We start from the raw sequence: 25,133 nt of genomic DNA, 5'->3' as shown, positions 1-25,133 counted from the left end.
CAACTTGTTAATTTTATATGGCGCACTGGACCTTCTTATGCATCTCTATTTTTTTTAACATAATGTAGCACATCTCTGGATTCTTAAGCCTCCACGCGCAACAATTACCTTCCTTCAAGTTCCAAAAAACTGAAGAGCCTTTCCAACATCCATGTGTTTTTACGTCTATGAATATCTTAAAAAACGACGTCGTAACTTCTTCTGAGTTGTTCTTCAAATACACAGAAGAAAATTTACGAAGCCAGCATATTTGAATTCCTCGACCCATAACTGAAAAATTTCCATCCCTATCAACTTTTTAATACTATACGGTGAACTGGACTTTATTCATAAATAAACGACGTAACTTCGGCTCAGTGATTCTTCAATTGGATACCTGCATCTTAAAGGAGCCAGCATATTATAATCTCCTTATCCAGCAACTCAATGATTCCTATCTATAACATCTTTTTAATGTGCACTGGACTTTTATGAATCTCTTTCAGACAGTTTTTTTTTTACATAGTGCTGCACAATATCTCAAATGGTATGTACTTTTACGAGACCTTACGTGTCTTTACATTGTTTAATTTCTTCGGTATTTGTTTTAATTTTGCTTTAGGCTGACGATGACCTAGTACTAGGTTGAAACTAGTCCCTAATCATTTATGTAATTTAAACATACATACATACATACATTAATTTACTCTATTGTAATCACAGTTTATTACGGATCTATCATTATGAAACTTATTTAATCAAATAAGTATTCCATAAATGGCAATGGTTTATATATTATTTTTAAAGTCGAAGCATGAATGCACAAAATGTGACCACAGTAGCTGACCTAATGCACATGCCATCACAAGATGGCTGCCAAATTAAGGTATGTTTTTAACAGACGAAAGTCGCTCATTGTGCGGTGTATCTTGGTGTGTAGATGTCTCGCAGAGGCAAGAGAGGTGTGACTTAATTTCTCTTGAAAAGATTTATCAGAAAACATTAGAAAAGAGTTTGACAGTAAATAAAACAATATTGGAGGTTCTGTGTTTGAAAACTGATGAATTTTATCATACTTTACAACTTTACAAAAATGTCCAAATATATATCTAACTAGCTGTAGTACCCATCATTGACAGGAATATCACTTAATATGTGCATTTTTAACACAAGGCTGTCTGCATTCTGATGACCCAAAAGGAAGACCGATGAGGAAAATTCCTTTCATAAACATCAGTTGAAATAGAATAGAATCAGCTTTTGGGTGGTTAGGCCGTGTGCATTTGCAGAGTTTCGCCCAGACGTGCCATTTGGGCTCATCAGTTGGATTGGCATGCCTCTCCAAGACTCTGCTTAGCAGTGGTAGACCAAATGCACACGGCCTAACCACCTAAAAGCTGGTTCTATTCCTGTGACTGTAAGATCTGAAGCCGTGAATCCCATTTTTGAAATTCAGTTGAAATATCTAACAACATTTTTCAATGCATGAAGTCATCAATTCAACTCCAAAGCCCAAGATCTCAACTTCAAATAATAATGACAACCTTTGAGACGAGTTCCCCTCCCAGATCTCAGCCCAATTAAATATTAAGGTTTCTCCCAGGAAACCCAATACATTTTTAATAATAAAAATGTCAAGTTATGGCTAATTTGTCTTTGTGTTAGGACTCAACAACTATTAAAGCACTCTAATATAATTTGGAACAATCCAATGTATTTTTCATCTCAAGGACACAGCATTTTTATCGTCTATCTTACATATGTCATTGTTCCACAGGGAATTTGACAATTTTTATCCTTAAGATTTAACCTATCAACCAAAGGACTTAAAAATGAAATGTTTTACACTTAAGATACAACTTGTGGAAAAAAAACATTCCAATGTTACAAATCAATTTTAATCTTAAATGCATGTTTACCTTAGATTTAATAGTGCTTCACAGTGACACATTCGACTGTCTGTCTTTATGACTAATCTATTACCGAAGACTTTAGTGATAATCGTGTACATACAAGATATATTTACATGAAAAGAACATTTTAAACGTATTTATGTACCTGTACCTAATTTTAAAATGTATGGATATCTTTGTACTTTGGCTTTGTTTCACATTTCTATGGTTGAATATGTCTCTAAATAGGAAACAAAACTTCTCTCATTAACTTTATTGTTATTCTTAATAGAATAAACAATTTATAGTATTGTAAAGGTGGAATTTTTCTTAAAGCATTCCAGAATATTTAAAAAAAGTTACCTTACAAAATTGTTAAACTTTTCTTCCTGGAAACATAAAATTCTGAAATTTACATACAATGTATAAAACATCTCAATGCATATTTGGCAGGTTTTGGAAGAAAGAATGCCTTAAAGCTGACACATGTTTGAGAGAGGTTAAAAAAAATGGACACATTTTGTGTTACACCTGCAATAAAAATATAAAATATAAACTAAAAATTCAAAACCTACATGATGTAACATGAATGAAGTTAGGAAAATGAAGGTGTTATTGGATTTTTCTGTAGGCTAATTGGTTATTTTATGAACAACCCTGGCACTTGGGTATACATCATAATATTTTGGTTGACAGTAGGCATAAATGTGCAGTGAAACTGGAGCATAACTATCCCCCATGTGCACAACTGAACAAGGAGACATGTGTGAGCATAACTTTGCAGATTTAGTAACAGTCTGTTTCAATAGTATCTTAAGGTTGTGAGTATTATAATACAATAATATAATTCAATTCTTCCAGCAAACAATCGGTCACAGATGAGGTATGATCAGGCCTGATATTCGAAGAATAATAATAATGAGGTGAACTTATACTCAAAAAAGGAATTACTGATTTGGTTTCAATTAACCTAATTATCAAGATGATTTACTGATTAATGCAGGTGATCAAGGGTTACAAAAGTTATAGGTTTTAATGGGATGAATTACCCTTCCAAGTGGTCCAAACTTCATCAATCTTGCTATGTGAATTGCCTGTTTCTTGTATTTCTCTCTCTTAGTTTCATAGCTTCAGTATTTACGTGGTGTGAAAATGCGAAACAATGGGAAACCATCTTAGGGGCCGCCAACAGTGGGGTTAGAACCTACTATCTCCCAAATGCAAGTTCACAGCTATCTGACCCAAACCACATAGCCAATTCACTCGGTGTTTCTTGTTCCCACAGAATGAACTAAAATCATTTACAATACAGCCCTGAAATTAATTGGTGGACCCTGTTGTATTTTTGTGAGGAAAATGGTACTTAAATATTATAAACATGATTTATATTTAATTCAGGACATTATACTCTTTAACTGCAAAAAACAATTTCTCACAATCTGATAATAAAATATGCAATTTGTATTTTAATATATATTTTTTTGAGGATAATATACACAGTTTGTATAAAAATGAAATATAAAACATTGACACAGTTTCTTCAACTGAGCGCTAGCTGTTGTAATAAACAGCAACATTTAGTATATGATCATAAGTTGATTGCAAATAACAACTCAACATATTACTTCTCCTTTGCCTCAAATATGACCGCACCGGGCTGAAGAATAAACGAAGCATACGAAATAAAAATAACTTACAAATGTTAAAAATACAACTAAGATTAATTTCTTCCAACGTAGTATAATAAAAGAAGAATATGTTCTAATATCCTTACATATTTTTCAGCAAAGAATATATGGAGATTTTACACTCATAATTATTTTGTACTTATCAAAACAAGGAATTATGAACTGCTGCCTTCACAATGAGTAATACGTACAACAAATCATTAAGCACCATTTTTCTATCAGTTCTGAACCTTTCCATCATAGGAACAATTATCTAAAATTAATAATCACTTAGATACCATCCTCACATAGTAAATCCTTAAAGACTAAACAAGGTATTTTGTAAATGGTAACAAATACTTTCTCTCAAGACGGCACACTTCCAGATATCGTAACTTCACTGAAGTTGCTACAAAGAATTATATACATTATTATGCAAAGCGTAGATTTCATTGTGCCAGTACACAACACTTTAAAATTCACATGTCAAATTGAAAATATTCATTATCCAAATGGATTATATTAGAAAATGCAAGAAATCATCACTTAATGTATCAGCTGACCATGAAGTAAGCACTACAAGTCAGCTACCAGTCCCACATTCTTGAGGACTCGTACAATTTTATCACAGTATTATTCACACTTGACAACCACAGGTTGTAATAACATTATTATCAACGGATGATGTACTTCAGTGCATCTTCTTTTCTTGGCAATCTCGAGCAATTTAACTTAAAGAGCAGTCCTCGCTGTGATGCATTTTCTAAAAGCTCATGCCACATGAGATCTCTCTGAAAGAATGAATTAACCATTATTACCACCAAGTTCACAATTTCATTTATACATAAATAAAAAACAAAGTTATCTCTGTAGGAAGGTAAAGTCTTCCACTATCCATAAATTGATGGGCTACAGTGGTTTGCTCAACGGCCAGCTGCCACTGCCCCCAGGAATTAACCTGGTACTCATTTTTGGACAATTTAATTTATACACTATACAAATCAAAGAGAACACAACACTGCAGACTGACCAAAAAATATATGAAAGAAAAATACGAATATGCACACAATATTTCAACAGAGATAACTTTATTCTGGAATGGTCAGTACAATAATTTTCAATCAACAGCACAAACAATAGTTTCTAACAATAAAAAGTAACAAATTCACTGCAGATTTTAACCTGCCTGGTGGCCATGATCGTTAAGGCATTGAAGCCTATGGTCTGACACCATTGTTAGCCAGTTCCAGTCCCGCTGGTCGAAAACATTTCACCATCAGAATGTTGGCCTGCAGGGTAGGACAGATGGTGGTATAAAATTTCCTAATCAATAGATTAAACATGTCAAAAGCATGGATTCAATTCCAAACCACTTTGCAGTGCTCATATGGAGTTAGGACATATGATGCTGTTGATGGTGATTTGTCCGTCAGATTGGGACGTATAGTTCTGAGCAGACTCTTTGTGTCATGCAATGGGAGAAGGCTATGTGCGACACTTGGTTTCACCCTTACCATATCATTATCATAATCATCCCACATCCAGACGCGCAGATCACCAAATAGAAAGACCTGCACCAGGCGAGCCGACCATGTCCTCGGACACTCCCGCCACTAAAATCATTCGACAAATAACTGCTGATTTTGGTAAACAAGTTACCTCAATGGAGAATTTGTACTGATTATTTTTCACCCTCTTCAGCAACTTTCTGTCTCCAGGGATAGGAATACTTCATGACATGTGACGTTGCCTGTGCTCGTTGCTGGAAGTCAGTTGCTGAAGAAGACAGAGTATAATCGGTTGAAAGTACGCCAACAAAGAAAGAAGTTCACCATGAAGACTCTAGTGAAGTTGTTATCTTTTATTGTTATTCTTCTTCTTCTACTGCTTTTCACGCACCTGTGGGGTCGTGAGTGCAAACTATGCTGCACAGGTGTATTTGGCCCTGCTTTATGGCCGGATGCCCTTCCTGACGCCAACCCTATGTGGAGGGATGTAATCACTATTGCGCGTTTCTGTGGTAGTATGGTGTGTTGTCTGAATATGAAGAGGAGAATGTTGAGACAAACAGCCAGTCCTCGAGCCAGAAGAATTTATAGACGAGATTAAAATCCCCGACCCGGCCAGGAATTGAACCTTGGACCCTCTGAACCGAAGGCCTCAATGCTGACCATTCAGCCAAGGAGCCGTACCTTTTATTGTTATTCTTTTCACTATATAATGACAAAACATTGAAAAGACATTAGACAGCCGGGCTGAGTGGCTCAGACGGTTGAGGCTCTGGCCTTCTGACCCCAACTTGGCAGGTTCGATCCTGGCTCAGTCCGGTGGTATTTGAAGGTGCTCAAATACGTCAGCCTCATGTCGGTAGATTTACTAGCATGTAAAAGAAATCCTGCGGGACTAAATTCTGGCACCTCGGCGTCTCCGAAAACCGTAAAAGTAGATAGTGGGACGTAAAGCAAATAACTTTATTTTTATTTAGACATTAGACATCTGGTAGTCAACAGTGTATGTTAAAATGGATTTCTTCAAATGACAATAGCTATTCTACATCTGCTTTTTTCTGACTGTGTGTAATGGATGGACAATCATGAAACCTTACTCAACTGAACCGTGTTTCCAAACAAGCTGGGAAAGGAATAAGCCTATAATAGTTCTCCTTTATGAGGTGTACAGTAACTTTGTTATATATTTATTCACTGTTTTGTGATTTGAACTTTCTACCATGTGTGTGTATGTGTGAGAAAGAGAGAGAGAGATAGTAAATTATTCTTGTGTGCTCATATTATGTCCTCCTTTGTGAGAAAGGAGGCTGGAATGGAAAACCTAAATGAGAAAACTCACATGAGTAAACTAAGATGGTTTGGACGTGTAAAGAGAATGGAGGAGAATAGAATACCAAAACATATGATTGGGATGAAGTTCAAGAGAAAGAGAGCAAGGGTGAGAGCTAGAACAAGGTGGATAGATTCAATAAAGAGGAGTACAAGAAGAGATGAAGGTGGAGGAGTGCCATAAATGCCCCGCCCCAGCAGGAGCTGGAAAAGGAGAAAGGAGAAGGATAATTATGATGTGTTCATTGTGTTTCAAGATTTTGATCCTGCAACATGTGCATGGTGATTCAAGTATTCATTACACATTCACTTAGCAAAATGATCAGTATCATCAACCTTCCTTTAACATACAGTCCAACCAGAAGGTAAACAGTGGTCATTCTAATTGGATTTATTGGTGAGAAGCATCCTCATAGATGCGACAAGAATCTTTTCTCATCAGGGTCATAGATGCAACTGAACATTGCATAACATAATGCAATCATTAAGGAATTGTTCAACACACTGAACAATGAAATATTTGCTGTACATCTAGATCAGTGGCATTCAGAAAAAATTCTCCTCACAGGCTCGAAGCCAGCCTGAGATGGGAGCCAACAAGAGTGACAGTCACAACACTGGGTCGAGCGCGGTTCCATTTTACCCAAGGTCTATTAGATAGCAGAGTAAACCAAGACTCTCTTGGGCATCTATGGCTGTTATTTAATGAATTTTATCAGGTAAATACTAAATGTGTCACCAGAATCATTTACCTGCCGATATCAGATGACGTGGAGTGTCAAATGGTCTTTTTTTCTGCCCTTCAAAAATCAGATTACCACTGCCAGGTTTTAACCTGCAATCTTGGGATCTGGAAGCTGAGACTCTATCAACTGACGTGTAAAGAGAATGGAGGAGAATAGAATACCAAAACATATGATTGAGATGAAGTTCAAGAGAAAGAGAGCAAGAGTGAGAGCTAGAACAAGGTGGATAGATTCAATAAAAAGGAGTACAAGTAGAGATGAAGGTGGAGAAGTGCCATTTCAAGCCAACACTGCAGAGCTTGATCAAATAATATAAAAAGTTTTTTCAAAATTGTTAAAGTAATTATTGCATTGACACATCAACAGAGGTTGGTGCAAAAACTTAATTATTACTTTGTCTCTGCTCTTACACAAGTAATTTTCTTTGCAATGTCCAAACCAAACTTTTGCATTTAATTTTCATATATAGTCCATGAATTTATACAATGCATGATGTTGAACCGCATGTTGTGAAGGTGTTGCCTCTGCAGCACAAATACAATCTTAACAGCGTAGATTGAATTAAAACCCTTTAATATCGGTAGTACAAGTAGTATTTTCTGAACTTTTCTTATGTTTCTTGGAGGCTAGATGTGCATTTGAATCTTGTGTCCCTAAATTCATTGAATAATGCAGGTAAATATAACATGACCCACATTCCAGATGTACGTTGCGTCACAGTAACCTCGAGTGGGATTTCTTGAGAGCTAACAAAAATAGTGTGGACTCTTGTTTTCAAATATTTTTATAATATGAGTGATCATTGACATTGCTTTGGTTGCCTTTTAGCAATGTAAATTTCTTAATGTTCAAAGATTTATTATTTATTAGAAGATATTAGAATCATTCCGTATTGACGGTTTTCACTTTACAAGGAAAAAAATAAATCTATCCTCTTAATTCAATACAGAAGAAAATTCCATCATTAGATGGGGCAATAAAATTAAAAAATGTTTTGACTCGTTTGAGCCATATTCAGTGAAACAGCGTGTGTGTGTCTTTAAAGTAATTTACATAATACAAGCTAAAAATGTGCTAAAATCATAATGAAGGAACAAATGAAAAACAAAAGAGACAGATGGAAATAAAAACAATAACAATATACAATATTTACATCATTAGATGGAGCAATAAATAACTTGCCGAGACAAATTCATTGAAAAAAGGGTTGATAATGAGCCCTTCCCGCGTCCAGGTACGACACAGCCATAAAATCCTGACAGTCAGATGTAATCTCAGAGTATCTCATTAGACAAGAAAAATATTTAATTTTTCTTGTAATATTTTTCTTGTAGGTTAAGCTTTACGTGAATTCAGAGAAAAATTCAGGGGCCGCATGCGATAATCACCGATGAACGTCTCCATCCTATCGCATAGAAGTATAAATTCATTACTGGCTGCATAATTCTAACGCAAATCGCATGATCAACACCTTATAAACTAAGTCAATCTACTTACAACTACTACAAATTACCACTCACTGTATTATAAAATAATGAGAAAACATATTTATTGAACTAAGAAAACTAAGAAAGAATTTGAGATCTCAAGTCATTATAATCTTCCACAATCGTTGTTCAAAATCAATAATAATTTGTTAAATTCAACATTTAAGTCAGCGCTGGCTTATTAACAAAATAATGTGACATGAATTCAGTATTTCTGAAATGAACTCAAGTTTCCATATCTATAATCATCCTTGAAAAATTAAACCCGTCATTCACATGCATCACTGTATCGCAATTACATCACAATAAAAATAATTTTGAATTCCTTCTTATAATTTATAAAGTCTGAAATCATGAAATCTGAATTTGTTAATGTAATATATCATGGGTGAAGAACTGTATTACGATGACTGACGTGCTAAGGTTTCCATCCCTATTGCCTCTTAAATCACGGCTCCTAATTTACTATCTTCTCATTTAAAATTATAACATGAATTATAAAACAACACTCAAAATATAAAATAATCTATCTCACTATTCTATCTAAATAATTCTTAATTCACTACTATACCGCTCAGTATGCATTCATTCGTTAAATTTAACTCTAATATACCATACGTGCAAGTAATTCAACAAGTATCTGCGTTATGATATCTCGGTACTATGTATATATGTTGCCTCTACCTTACACTTCACATATGTTACGAGGATACGTCACAAGATTAATATATTTTATATTAACAGCTGTATTTGACACTATACCACCTCTCAAATCTCGACTATATATGCATATTCACCATTCATACCTTATTTCATGTCACTCCCGCAATATATTTCTTTCCTTGTACTTGCATCGTCTAACTGATCCAATATTATTCATAGTTAGCATCTACCATATATATGTCTCATAATTACCATCACACACATTATCATACTCAAATCAATTCATTGATCTTCTTACTACCTTATGAAACCTTCAATTAATTCCATTTCATCTTTCTCAATATCAATTCTCATCATTCATAACCTCCTTCATAATAATTGCAATTACTGAGACATAACATTCTTCTGTATGCAAATACTTCTTTACATTGATCAATTCTCTTCTAAAATTACGATACTTAACCTAAAATACTGCATTCGTGCATTTAACCACATTACTTTACAAGGAATAACTCGACTATTTCTTTCAACACCTCACATGCGATCCACCTGTGACGTAATCATTGACTGAAAGGTTTCGCAAGATTCATAGATATTATTCACCATATGACAATCTTTGCATTCAGCTGTTGGATAACTTTTCTTCCTACTCGTATTCTCAACTACCTCGGTGATCCACTTATTTCATACATAGCCATACTCCACGAAATATCAACCTAATTATATATTAATTTAATATAGCATTAGCAACTTAAATGTAACACACTTCACTTCACTGTTTCACTTGCATTCTTAAATATTTCACACTTAGAATACTCTAATCTAATGCATATGCCTAGCTAAATTAAGAATTATATTACTTATGGTAAACACTTGGCTCGTCTTTCATCATATCAGCAGTCAGTTCCTCTCCTCCTGCCCGTCACATCGCTGGTTCATTGGCCATGGTTCGAGGTTCGACTGGACACCTCATCTCATCTTGGGTAGGTTCAGCTGGGCGAATTCCTCCTCTCATCTTAGGTAGGTTCAGCTGTTCGGATGAATATCTCCCTCCAGGTTGGTCCATCTGGATGCTTAGCAAGTCATCTTCTTCTCCGAATAACTGCCAATAAATAATATCGAGAAGTAAATGTTCATTTTAAATTCTTCCTAGAGTAATATTTCTTTAAACTGTTCTCTTAGTTTTCTCTTGTGTTCTAATTAACCAATTTTCTAAGTCTGTGTAAGATCTTTCGTCTTGTCTTACAAAAATCTTCAATTTTAAATTATTTATTTTCTAAAATATTATTCCTTCCTAGATTTTCCTTCTGATGGAGTAATTCTCTCCTATCCTTTTCTTTTCTAAAGGCCTCCAATTTATGATTTCCGAAGTATCGCTGATCTTGCACCTCGGGTCTATCAGTATACGTATTTAAATAAATTCTCGTATATCTCGCTGAATTTATATCCTCCACAGTGTTTCTGCAGGTTGTTTTGCCATCTTCTTTTAAATTATAGCAGCTTTTCTTCAAAATTTCTGCCGTAACTTATACAATTTCCTCTCTTCTACGCAGCAACAGCAATTTGCTTCTTGTCTTCTCGAGTTCAGTTTTCAAGTAAGTTTTTTCAATAATCCCCTCTATTTAACTTGTTTTCTTGAAACAATTCGCCTGACATGGCTCTGTTCTGCACCGCCTTCGAAATGTATCCATTCCAAGTTAATCATGGCCTCCTATTGTATTCACATGTCAAAACTTGTTGTATACTCTCTTGGGTCTGAGTGGTCTATACCTTTCCTAGGCGCCATTTTGGAACATGTCTGGAAATGCAACAGGCACAATATAAAACATGATTGAATCCAAAAAATGGGCTAAACCTAAGAAGAAAATAACAATAAAATAGAAGATAACAGACGGAAACGAAACAATAAGTGCTAATAGTGAGGTTGTGGACTTCTTAGACTAAAAATTTTAGTTTGATAACAATTGAAAAACAGGACAAAATCACTGTGTTGAAAATTCAGGCTGACAGTCTCTCTTTATAGAAATACCATCACACGAATGGGTAGGAGGGGGGCAAAAAACTTGAGAAACTAAGTTTGAGAGGAGACAATGTGCCAGGTGAAATGTATGTGATAAGTGATGGAAAAACGACGATGAATTAAAAATTTTAGAATAGCAGCATACTCAATTTCTTCTCAATTTAGCAGTCCCATTCTCAAAGATTGATGATGATGATGATGATGATGCTTGTTGTTTTAAGGGGCCTAACATCTAGGTCATCGGCACCTAATGGTACGAAATGAGACGAAATGCAATGAAAAAATAAAATCCAAAATCTTCCACTGACCAGAATTCAAAGTGTGAGGACGAAAAATGAACGGATGGATATGAATTAAAAACAATCAGTGGAGCCGACCCGCGATGCCTCAGTCTCAGAAACTGATGGAAAACAATAGTAATACTGACCAAGATACTGCTTCTATAGCTCAATACTGAATCAGTGATGCTTGCAAGCTAAAGGGGACCAAAATATAGGTTATCGGCCTCTCATAATGGTACTTATAGCTTGGAAAGTAGAACCATGGTATTTGTCGTGGTGCGGTACTAATCAAAAGTATCGTAGACTCGCGGTATTCCACACATTATGGTATTACTCACAGGTTATGAAATTCGCACATGTAATACAGACCTATGGTGTTCCGCACATAGCGGCGCCATTTACAGGCAACGCAAACCTATGGTTTTCATCACACAAGTGTACTAACCACAGGGACTCGTACTATCCCGTGGTGTTCCTTATATAGTGGGTACTAGTCAAGGCAAGCCAGAACCCTGGTGTCACTCATATAGTGCTACTAATCACAGGTACCGTAAAAGCCTGACCGCGCGGTGCTCCTGCGTGCTACTAATCACAAACCTATTTGGTACCTAACATAGTGGTACTACGCGCAAATAATAGCAACCCAGGGTGTTCCCCGCATGGTGGTACCAATTACAAGTAGTTTCATGGTTCTAATCCAATCATCCCTTGGTCGCCCCTTTTAGTTGCCTCTTACGACAGGGTGTATTCTTCATCTGCGTCCCCCCACCCACAGGGGGTTGTGTGTTTGGTCCGCGAGAGGTATTTCATTTCCCTCAAGTCCGCCGGCAAGCCAGTTAGGACCCCCGCCTATCCGCCACCTGGGATGCGCCACGTGGGAGTATCACCTCTCCCCCTGCTAATCCAGCGTAGTAGGTTCGTGGTTCTCAAAGATTATTTCCAATGTTGGCCAGGTGTGTTTGCCTTATAATAAATGGTCGGGACGGCAGCGACAAAATTGAGAAGCTGTGTTAGAGAAGTAACAAGTGCATAGTAAGCTGTAAGTGACCATAGTGGAAACCATCAATGAAGTTCCAATCTGTAATGGAAAAAAACGACGTTGTGTAAGAAACTTGGGCTGATAAGTAAAAAGTGTAAAATGGGTGTGAAGAAAACATTAAACTTACGGTACTGAAAAGGTGGTTGTCCTCTCGAACCGGTCTGGCCTTCTCAAAGTTAACGGCACCGTTCGTACGATTGAGTCCACTGTTGGCTCAGCTGTGTCTGTGAGGACGGGAGGAGCAGAGCGGGAATAGGGGTGCAGGGCTGGAGGGGAGGAGGGAGTGGTAATGAGTTGGAGAGGTGGAGGCAGAGTTTGTTTTTATTGTAGAAGTTCTGACAAATATATGGAATGAATGTTTCAATTTTTGTTGTTGTTGATTTCATTTAAATTGTGAGAGGGGTTCATAAACTGGTCTAAATCGATGTAGATGCTCTCGAGAACGTTGAGTAAGGTGCCTGTTTGCTCATAATGCAAGATCTTAAGATCTTTGTCTATTGATGTGTATTGGTGGCTGGATGCTTTATGATGTTCACTCATAGCTAAAAAAACGATTATACTCGTAGATAGATAGATAGATAGATAGATAAAGCCTTTATTTTCTGTGGCGAAGTTAGGGCTCTTGGCCCTTTCTTACACTTCACCACACACATATTATTTTTTCATATAATGACACTGATTAACTTAAAATACTAAGAACTACAAATAACACTAATTTTTAAGACAAAAAATTAATATATATACACGCAAAGAAGAAAGATAAAGGAACTGCCTACATAATACAGGTTTGAAAAGAAAATCAATACACAACAAAAGAAATACGAACGTAAAAATACTAGTGAGCTTAATAAAAATATTAAATGAAATTTAACTAATTGTATCTTTGCAATACTAGATCTAAGTTAAATACTGTAGTTACTACTAGCTATGTTTAGGCTACTTCTACTTCGCAAATACAATATGGATGTTTTTAATTTAATTTAAATTATCATATTAACCCAATATTTTATTTTATTGTGCAATACATCTCATATCATTCACACACAATCACTCGTTCCACTCGCTGGAAGCACATAACGAGGAACTGCTGGTAAGAAGTTTTAAATATACTTTTTGATGCAGCATCCTTGATGTCTTTGGGAAGAACATTCCACCATCCCAAAGCGGTGATAGTAAATGATCGATGGTACGTGGTTGTTCGATGTTCAGTGTATCTTATGACAAAATTGCGGCCTGTTTGACATACATAGCTGGAATTACAGGATTGGCATTCTAATTTGTAAAGTCTGGAGTTCAAATATCTATTATTAATGTTTTTATTGTTACTGTTGACAATGTGTGGATTGAAAATGAGTTTGGAGTTGGTGTGGGAGGTTTAAATGCTATTTTGATGTGTTTTTTAAAAATATTAGAAATTTGGTAAGTGTTACTAGTAATGAAAGTGAATGTGGAAAACTTTTCTTTAGGAGTGGAATCTGTTTCTAGGGTAGTCTTGGGTCTGCTCTTATATCTATTGATGATTCTGCTGATGGAGGTTCTACTGAAACCGCTGTGTTATGCAATATTGTAAATAGTATTATTTATTTTTTTGTAATTCTTGTGAGATAAAGGAACAGTTAATGTTCTGAGTACCATGCTACTGTAAGCTGCTTTTTTATGTATGTCTGGGTGAACAGAAGTTTGTTGGATGGTATTGATGGTGTGGGTGGGTTTCCTGTATATATTAAAGGATAAACTGTTGTTGCAGTTGCGCATAATGTTTAAGTCCAGGTAATTGAGGGCCTTATTGTTTTCTGACTCTATGGTGAATTTTGTATGTGGGTCAATGGAGTCGAGGGATTCAAGTACTGTGTTGCTGTTAGTAAAACGGGAGTCTAAAATAACAATGTGTCATCTGCAAAGTGTGTCCAGTGTTGAATGCCGTTAATCTTACCAATGATGTGAGAATGTTCTATGTAAATATCCGCAAGGATCCCTGAAGCTGGTGACCCCATGGGAAGACCTATCTATTGGTAAATGACATTATTGAAAGTGAAGAAACTGTTATTCAATGTAAACTTCAGAATCCGAATAAACTCATCTACTGTATGTAGGATGCTAAAGGGTTTATTGTGTCACCTATTCAATACATTATAAAATTTTATACACTTAGGAATTTATTATTATTTCCTATTGAGACACGTTTCGCCCTTCATTGAGGGCATCATCAGTCATAGTACCTCCTCAAGGTATAAATCCGGTACCTGATTGGTAATTAAATTGTAAACACTAAGATACAAACTTAACATGTTACATTGGGAAAGTCAAGAAAAAAGAAAAACATGTTCAGTGATGATACAGTTAAACAATATATGTTTATAGACACAATAGTCGGCACCAATGCGTAAAATCGAAGGGTATTTTAGCAGAGTCCAGCAGTGGTGGTCCGAAGAATAATTGACACTACTCTATTAGAAAATCATAGGAAATTATAGAGTTTATACATATATTTACATGGAAACAGATAGGGGGGAAAGGGTATAAAGTGTCAGGCGTCAATGTTTATACACACAAAGTTTATACATATATTTACATGGAAACAGTTACGGGAGAAAAGGTATAAAGTGTCTGGCGTCATGTTCATACACGACTTACTGCCGTGGGTTGAACGATTATAGGTTGACAGGGTAACTATACAGTAATTTTACAATATTCAATTGAACAGTTGAGAAATTACAAGCTTATAATACATATTTAGAAGAGAGCAGCTTGGGGAGAAAGGATACAAAATGTCTGGCATTAAGTGCGTCCCGTTGTTTTAGCCATTGGTTGACGAATGCAGCATTAAACTATCAGTAATACGCAGAGTGGTCCAACCTCAGTTCATAACCATAGGGGGCAGGGAAAAATATTCCACCGTATATTCAAGAATGTCAAATGAGGTTCTATAGGCGTAGTCATACTGGAAGTTGTCTGGTTGAAGTCCCGGGTTCATTAATATGGCTCAATAAGTACCGTTGAATTTGGTTGGCATGGACGGAGACTCATTGGGTGTCAAATGAGTACACGGTGCATTATGAATGGCAACAATGACGGCAGTTATATGGTGATAATTGTATTTACAGGGAATATGTTGTGGGTTAGAATCTTTCACATTTTAGTTTTGTTAACATCATGTAGCTTTGAATACTATGTGAAAACATCAGTGTGAGATGCTAGTGAGACTTTAACTGATATCATTCCGTAACTGAAAACATAAAGGACCTCGGGACGAAGTTATTGTTTTGTGCTGGTGGCCTGGTGAAATAGAATGGAGCTGCTTATGGTATAATTCGCAGTGGAGGGATTAAATGAGAAAGTACATTACTACAGAGTTGGAGCGTCATAGCTGGGACGAGACATCTTCTTTTACTGTTTGTGAAGAGGAGCCGTAGTGACACGCCATGTTCGTGCTGGTGCGCGTTGGATTCTAGCGTGTTGTTAAAAGTTGTGTTGCATGGAGAGGAAGTCATCTGATGTGTCACTGAGAAGCTACTTGTTGGTGAGTGTTGATTAACTATGGAGGAGGCTCAGCTGGTATTTCCCAATGTAACATGTTAAGTTTGTATCTTAGTGTTTACAATTTAATTACCAATCAGGTACCTGATTTATGCCTTGAGGGGACACTATGACTGATGATGCCCTCAATGAAGGGCGAAACATGTCTCAATAGGAAATAATAATAAATTCTTAAGTGTTTAAAAATTTGTAATGTATTGAATAGGTGACACAATAAACCCTTTAGCATCCTACATTCTGTATCTTCAATACGGATTAAAAATGGTATTTATCACTTAAACTCCTCTATTTCGCCTATGCTTAAATTCCTGAATTTGGAAAGATTGTTCTTAATCAATTGTGTGGTGTTGTTAACGGGCACATTAGTGTACATGTTAGTAATATCAAATGAATGAAGTGTGTGGTGTTCGGATAAATTAAAATGTTTAATTTTATTGCAAAATTCTATGGAATACTTTACTGATGTATTAGCTTGAAAACGATAGTGTGATTTGAGGAATTTGTGAATGAACCGAGATACCTCATAAGTCGGACTACTTCTGAAACTGATGATGGGTCTTATGGGGATGTCGGCATGGATCTTGGGTAGTGCTTTTGCTGTGGAAAACTTCGGATTCCTAATAATCATTTTGGATATTTCAAGGTCATTAAACAAAAACGAAATGTTCTTAATTACGGTTTTTTGGTCTCTCTGTATTTTATTAGTTGGATCGTTTTTAGAGGTTATGAAGTTGTGTTCTGTAAAAAACATTTGTGCTTTATTGATATAGTCACCTTTGTCCATGATTATGGTAAGTGTTCCCTTTGTCGGCTTTTGATGTTATTAAGTCATTTTGTTTGACTTTTTTCTTTAGTTTGTGGACTTTAGCTATGTGTTCTGTGTTGGGTTTAATGGTTTGTTGTTGATTAAGGATAGAAGATAGCTTGCGTATGACTTTATATCAGACCTCTTCTTATGTTTATGGGTAATTTATTAATGGCTAATTCCGATTCAGCTATGGTGGAAATTAAATTATCATGGTTAGAAGGATTACCCCAATTATGTTTAGGTCTCCTGCTCAGCACATCGAGATTGATTTTACTTATGTTTGCTACAGGCAGGTGAAAATCATTTGGCTTTATGTTGTTTGGGGTGCTATGTTTGCTAAGTGTTGTTTTTGAAAGAGCATTCCATTTTTTGTTAAGTGTGTTTTGTTTCTTTAACAAAGTAAGGTTAAGTTTGTTAGTGACGTGTAATTGGAAGGACGTCCATTTGAGGAGGCAAAGGAGAGTGGAAACTTCTAAATGAATTTCATATAGTTTGTGGTTCAGTAGAGATGTTTTTTTCTTTGTGTGTGAAGAAGTTTGATTTTGTCTTTAATCCAAATTTTATCGGTTTTAAGCTGAGTCACGCAAGTTTTGCTGTGTTCCTATGAGTTTTCTTGGTGAATTATAAAAATTTGGAGGTTATTTTTCAAAAAACATAACTCTTGCCCCAATATGGCAACCTTTATTTTGAGATTGCAATAAAGGTTAGCTTTATTGCCTTCCCTCCTAGTCATTTGTGGGATGGTATTTCTATAAAGACAGACTGTCAGCCTGAATTTTCAACACAGTGATTTCGTCCTGTTTTTCAATTGTTATCAAACTAAAAATTTTAGTCTAAGAGGTCCGCAATCTCACTATTAGAACTTATTGTTTTGTTTCCATCCGTTATCTTCTATTTTATTTTATTTTCTTCTTAGGGTTAGCACATTTTTTGGATTCAATTACGTTTTATATTAACACTTTTTTCAATGAATTTGTCTCAGGGAAAATGTATTGCTCCATCTAGTGATATAATTATTGTATATAGTTATTGTTTTTATTTCCATCTGTCTCTTTTGATTTTCATTTGTTCCTTCATTATGTTTTTAGCAATTTTTTGTCCATTTGCTTTACTTCGCACCGACACAGTTAGGTCTTATGGCGACATAGTCAATTTTAAGCTTGTATTATGTAGATTACTTTATGCCTCCCCCCATTTCAATGAAGATGGCTCAAACGAGTCGAAACATGTTTGAATTTTATTGCTCCATCTAATGATGGAATTATGTTTTGTATTGAATTAGGAGGATACATTTCATTTTTTCATTTGTAAAGTTCAAAGATTTGCTAAGATCAAGATGGCAGTGACTTACATGATGTTTGTGTGTAATATTGTCATTTAAAACTACTGAATTATCGGTAATTCTAAGCTATATTTTACCATCCGAAGCACCAGAATGAAGCTGCTACGTACTTTTGTAAGCGAGTGTGGTTTTAAATCTGCATTGTGGAGGTTAGTGTACATTAAAGGATCAATTCTGTAACCAACCACATCCTGCTAGTTAACCGATAATGGCTTCCTCTGTTGATGGAGGTCAGTAAGATCTTTCTACAGTAACTCACTGAATCTAAATAATGAAAATCAGCAAGTCTCAAGTAACCTCATGAATCAACAGGATAAAGAAAGCAACATTCCCATCCATACCGGTGAACCAGGTAACCGCATGACAATCTCTGTTACTGTTTCTAAATAAAATAAAATACCTAAAATAAAATACCTAATCAATCTACTAACAACCCAAGGTTAAGATACCCTGCAGCAATGCAATCCTATCCTACCAAAGATCAAGCTATTGTTATTGAAACTTGTGATGGTATTAATATCCAAAATTATATACTAGCAATTGGAAAACTGACTAGCCCTAGTAACATCCGATTTGTCTCACGAATATATAATGGAAAAATATGTATCTTCCTTGCAAGTCAAAAGTGTGTTGAAGAATTAATTTCAAAACACCCCAAGATTCTCATATATAGTGTTTCCTTGGAATTAAGACCTCTTCTAACTAAAAACAAACAAGTTATTCTATCTACTGTTTGCCCTGTGATTCCTAATATTGTTACTGAAGAAGAATTTCTCAAACTCGGCATTAAACAAATGTCAAAGATCTCTCCTATTAGAGCATGTCTAACAATCCCTGGATTTTCTCACATTCTTAGTTTTCGGAGACAGATTTATGTTCAAAATGAAGACTTGAACAAACTTCCAGACTCACTCCAAATCAAATATGAGGGTACCAATTACTGGATTTATTACACCCACCTGCTTCCTTTGTAAAACTGATAGTCACTTAGCTAGAAACTGTCCTGATAACGAAAATTATAATAATAAATGAAGACCATTAAATCAAAAACAGTCATTCTAGTGGCAAGCTCAATCTAATGGAATTTCCTCAACTAGTAGAGGATACACAAAAAATGAAAACCAACTGTCAAGAAAATATTACCTGTACTCCCTCACAAACTACTCTTCAGATGACAGGTGCTACATCTACAACTCTTCAGTGTTCCCAAGACCAAAACTGTGGTCCTTTACCCTCAGTCGAAAACTACTCTAACCTCTCCTTTGGAATGTCCTCAAAACCCCTCATGTGTTCATCTGGCTGGATGAAAGAGGCCAACATCACTACCTAGCGGTGAAACCATGGATAGAAAAGACCTTAATTTTAAGAAACCTCCCCTAACAACTGAACCTACAACAAGTGAACAGGCAGGGAAACACAAGACAAAACAAACTTATAAGAAACCAAAAACAGAGAAGGAAAGCACAACTATTAGTGATATGCTTAAGCCAATTAAGCAAGTTCTAGAAGTCAGCCCTCAGTCACAACACCAATCCTTCTTTGAAAACAGTATTGGAGTTAATGACATAACAACAACATAGTTTCAAATTACACCCAAGATCTAGAGCAGGGGTTTCCAATTTGTAAGGGCTCGAGGGCCATTTTGGAAACCTTAGTCATGTTCGCGGGCAGCACTTGAATAGGCCAATTTTCGTAAAATTCTGCAAATAGTACAGAAGCTCCATTATGAAATAATATGCATAGTTCAATTGAAATGAGGGTTTGATCATTTTAATTGCTTGAAACATTATTTTAAAAATGCATAAAAGAGTGAAATTTGGAGCCTGGCTGAGTGGCCGAGACGGTTGAGGCGCTGGCCTTCTGACCCCTTCCTGGCAGGTTCGATTCTGGCTCAGTCCGTTGGTATTTGAAGGTGCTCAAATATGTCAGCCTCGTGTCGGTAGATTTACTGGCACGTAAAAGAACTCCTGTGAAACAAAATTTCGACACCTCGGCATCTCCGGAAACCATTAAAAGTAGTCAGTGGGACGCAAAAATAATAATGTTATTACTTGAAATTTGGATTTTAAATGTTTTAAAATAAAAAATAATCTGTTGAGAACAAGTGTATACTTGAAAAGAGGAATTAGTATTAAAGAATAATTAGTTCTGACTTGGGTCTATAATGTGTATAAAAATTAACACGTTTTTGAACGAGCTAGTAAATATGTTAGTGACTTTTATACACGTTATTTCTTACAGTGCGCTCACGGGCTGCAAAAATGGCTTTGCAGGCCGCCAATTGGAAACCACAGATCTAGAGGGTTTAGCCCACGCCCTTCAAAAACTATATCCACACTACAATGAAAAGTCCATAAAGAACAGGAGTACTTGAATAGTCAAAGAACTGCTTAAGGCTAGCAGTCAAAACCGAGATGAAGCAATATACAGTTTAGTTCCAGATTACTCCACCGATGACTCTACTTTCCTTACATAATGATGATAATATTCTCTCTACACCTGTTTGTCATTCTTATGACTATAACATTACTTCAATGGAACCTCAACAGTTTTCAATCACAGCGAGAGTATTTACAACTTCTACTAAACAAACATCAGCCTTCAGTTGTCTGTCTACAAGAAACTAACTTTCAAGACAACTCTGTTTCCTATTTAAGACAGTTCAACGTATATTATAAAAACCGAATTAATCCAAATCATGTAAGTGGAGGTGTAGCTACCTATGTTAAAAATAACTTACACCATCAAGAGGTTCCTTTAACTACTGATTTAGAAGCAGTCGCAGTTTTATTATACCTACCACAAGCTATATGTGTATGCAATGTTTATTTTCCTACAAATAGTACATCTAACACTGATGATTTAAGAAACCTAATACACCAATTCCCCAAACCCTTCATTTTGATGAGTGATTTTGACAGCCATAACAGTCTATGGGGTAGTCGCAATACTGATGCAAGAGGGAAAGAAATAAAGAAGATACTAGATGAATTTACTCTAGTATTATTGAAATCAATTGCTCCAACCCGTTTTGATATAGTTGAAAGTTGGTTTCGATTACAATGCCGTCGTGAAAATTCAATATTCATTGACTTGGCCCTCAACGGGTGACTTAAACACACTCTACAGTGCCTAGGCCACCCTAGCTCAATTGGTAGAGCAACCGATGCAAAACTGGGAGGTTGTGGGTTCTGTACTTCTCTGCAACAGTACTAAATGTACGTAACACGACCTAATAAGTTGAAAGTCGGTTTCGATTACAATGTGGTCATGAAAATTCAATATTCAATGCTGTTTTGAGTTTTGATGAGATGAATATTGACTCCCGTATTTGTTACGATTCAACGGATGATGTAATACTGGTTCCGTACAGGAACGTCCTGGTTGTCATGGTTCGAGTTTTGTTTCCTCAAACGAAACAACCTGTGTATTATGACTTTGACAAGACCATGACAACCAAGCTTCTGTATGACATAAACATTGAAGCTTTCTACATTAATGTCGTTGCCATAACACGTGATATGGGAGGGAAAAACGCTAAAGTGTGGAAAGAGATGCGTGTAAATATGGCCAACCCTTTTTTTTTTTTAATAATTCCGTGGACAAATTAAGAATGTGAGTTTTCTGTGATGTGCCACATCTTTTAAAGCTTTCGAGGAACCAATTTTTAGATGAAGGTCTTATGCTGTCCGACGGAACTGAATTACGTAGTGGTATGATAAAAGATTTTTAGCACAACAAAGTGGGAACTTCACACCCACATATCATATCAATGATGTTCACCTGAGTGTAATGGGACAATGTCGTTAAAATGTACAATTAGCCACATAGCTGTTTTCTCGGCATACTACTAAGGCAGTTAAATACTTCCTCCATAAAGACCATGAAAGTGAGTTCTTTGAGTTGGTTAATGACGTATTCAATGTATTAAATTCTAGAATCCCCAAGGACCATAAAACTCCACTCAGAAGTGGCTACGGACTTAATCTTCACAGCCAAAAAAGTACCCTGAAAAGTTTTCTGGACATTATCTCCCAAATAAGGGTTGACAAAAGACACAGTCTACTACCTTTTCAGAAGGGATTTGTAATTTCAATCAAGTCCTTACTCGGACTTTTTGAGAATCTGAAAGGGCAAGGTATTTCTTACACATTAACATTGTTGGGAGAACTTTTTCTCTCGTGTTCGTGGGTTGGGAAATTTTTACAACAACCTAACTCCATCTGAAGTGAGAAATAGAATTAGGCTACTGTTATTATTGGGAAATTCAAATTCGATTCCTTTATCTGGAAGCACATCGGTCGGAGAAGATTTCATTGGCTCATCAACAAGCATTGTGGAACCAGAGTCCAAAGAAAATTTAATACTCTTTATCACAAACGAGCTGTGCAATGACATTGTTGACGAGTCTTCACAGACCCAAATGTTTGTTGAGGACGTTGAAACAGAGTTGGTAAGGGAGGAGAGTTCATGTCAGTCGGCAGGAGGGGAGGATGTCACACAAGATTCCCTAAAATACCTCACGGGTTATGTGGCTTTCAAGTGTCGCTTGATTGATGAAACTCTTAGTGCCTCAAAAGAAAACTGTTAGCTGCTGCGAGACGAGACCTGTAACTGGATCTCGGTTATTTCAAAAGGGGGCCTCACACATCCCAGTCATAAGTGGTTAAAAAACATAGCCCAGTTCGAAATTACATTTGGTGTGTTTCACGGTCAGACTGTATCCAGATGCAAAAACGTAATGAAAACTCTTATTTCTATTATTAAGTCAAAATCTCCAGTATTCCAAGACAAAATAATTTGTCTCTACATAAGGACCAGGACATTTATTAGAATACGGCATTTAAATGCAAAGAGTAAGGAGCTAGCACTGAAAAAATATGCCAATAAGAAGGCTAAGCTTTGGGCTGGTTTATCAACTAATTAAGTCTCCTGACACATAAGTTTTAATACTTTAATATAATTTCATAAAGATTGTCTGTCTTCATCCAAAAGCTGCTCGATGACGGCACGTGCTACGTCGGTCCACACACTGACAGGTTGTCCCGAACATTGCTCATCACTGGTTGACACACATTCTTGCTGAAACTTTCCTACCCACTGTGCTACTGTATAGTATGGTAGGGCATTATTCCCAAGGGCTTCCACTAATTCACTGTGACATTCCATCGCATTTCTCCCTTGGAGAACGGCTATTTTGATGTAAACGCGCTGCTCAACACGGGTTACTTCCATCTTGCACGACACTCATTAACTGACTGATTTCACAGCTCTCGCTGCGCTACTACCAGCTATCACAGAGCCATCTGTTGTTCTGCATACACACTATGCCTGCAGAACTTCCACATGACACATATACGTTTGTGATCCGTTCACATATCTACGAGAAAAAAAATAGCTGCCTTGACTTTTCCCCCAATCCTCGTAGAATGCAGTTTTAGCCCATTCCTTCAGCATTTTTTTTCTGAATAATCTGTGAAGCACGTAGATTTGTTTGTGTCTTTACATTCTTTGTGTCATTGTCAGTTAGAAACACTGCTGCAGTCCAAGACAATCTGCAATCACAATAATCCAAGTCTGCCAAAACTTTTGTTGCCGAGGCTGTACCTTAATTAAGGCCACGGACACTTCCTTCCAATTCCTAGGCCTTTCCCATCCCATCGTCGCTGTAAGACATATCTGTCGGTGCGACGTAAAGCAAAAAAAAAAAAAAAACTTTTGTTGGCTCCATGTTAACTGAAACAGATGCATCCCCAACAACAGTAGTCCATATGTATGTGTGGATCACTTTCTTCATTATCTGAACAGCTGTCTACATTTGAAATCACTTCATCTAAAAATACAATGAAGAATACAAATCAGTATTTTGGTTTGAAATGAAACATTCAAGTGTAATGAACAGGCCTATGGGAAGCTAATCCAGAACTGTTATGAATATAAAGCAATGCAGTAATTTAAAAAACAAATATTTGAGCTTGTACACACTGAACCAACAAGATACGTATACCGTTTTGTAAATGCTCAGTATTTTGTTGTACCATGCTTACAATTTAGTATTTTCAGCTGGACTGAGTAGCTCAGGCAGTAAGTGCTGGCCTTCCGAGCCCAACTTGGCAGGTTAATCCTGGTCCAGTCTGGTGGTATCTGATGGTACCCAAATACGCCAGCCTCGTATTGGTAGATTTATTAGCATGTTAAAGAACTCCTGTTTAATAAAATTCCAGCACCTCAGCGTCTCCGAAAACCGTAAAAGTAGTTAGTTGGACATGAAAACAATAACATTATTATTATTATTATTATTGATTTAAGCCCACTAAGGAGCGCTGATGACTAGTTCTTCCTCGATGCTCTTCTTTGTTCCCAATATCTCTTGAGCCCTGCTGATAATTTCTCCTTTCTCTCTTGTGAAAGGGGCTTCCGACTTCTAGGAACTCTAGGTGGTGGGGTCCAAAACTGTACCATAGCACAAAATTTGGAACGATCTTCTATATCAATGTCTGAAATCCCAGCTGAATCCAAGTCCTTCTGTACTTCATTAAGCCACAAGCTTCCAGTCTTGTAGCTTTTAACCAAAGAGAAGATCTTCTTGGTAAGCCTGTTGCTGTCCATTCGTTGTAGGTGTCCGTAGAACGTAAGCCTCCTATGTCGCATACTGGTATTGGCTGATTCTAACTGTCGATACAGCTCAGAGTTCGATTTAAGTCTGTAGGTTCCATCTGGGAGCAATCTTGGTCCATGAATTTTCCTGAGGATACATCTTTCGGCTTTCTGTAGATCATCCATGGTGCCTTTTTTGTTCATCAGGAGGGTCTCTGAGGCGTACAAAAACTGTGGC

At 36.5% G+C, this 25,133-nt stretch overlaps 1 protein-coding gene across 1 annotated transcript in view; it reads right to left on the bottom strand.

The window, feature by feature from the left end:
* Positions 1 to 1,671: 1,671 nt before the first annotated feature.
* The window catches only part of Setx (Senataxin), a 491,296-nt gene continuing 467,834 nt past the window's right edge, over positions 1,672 to 25,133 (bottom strand). The window contains exon 20 of the mRNA XM_067147633.2: positions 1,672 to 4,329. Within this exon, the coding sequence (XP_067003734.2) occupies positions 4,213 to 4,329 (117 nt within the window). The 3' untranslated portion in view covers positions 1,672 to 4,212. The remainder of the gene's footprint in view (positions 4,330 to 25,133) is intronic.

Source organism: Anabrus simplex, chromosome 5 (assembly GCF_040414725.1).
Source record: "Anabrus simplex isolate iqAnaSimp1 chromosome 5, ASM4041472v1, whole genome shotgun sequence".
Lineage (NCBI taxonomy): Eukaryota > Metazoa > Arthropoda > Insecta > Orthoptera > Tettigoniidae > Anabrus > Anabrus simplex.
Note: the sequence above shows the minus strand (reverse complement) of the source record. Positions and strands in the feature narration are given on the sequence as shown.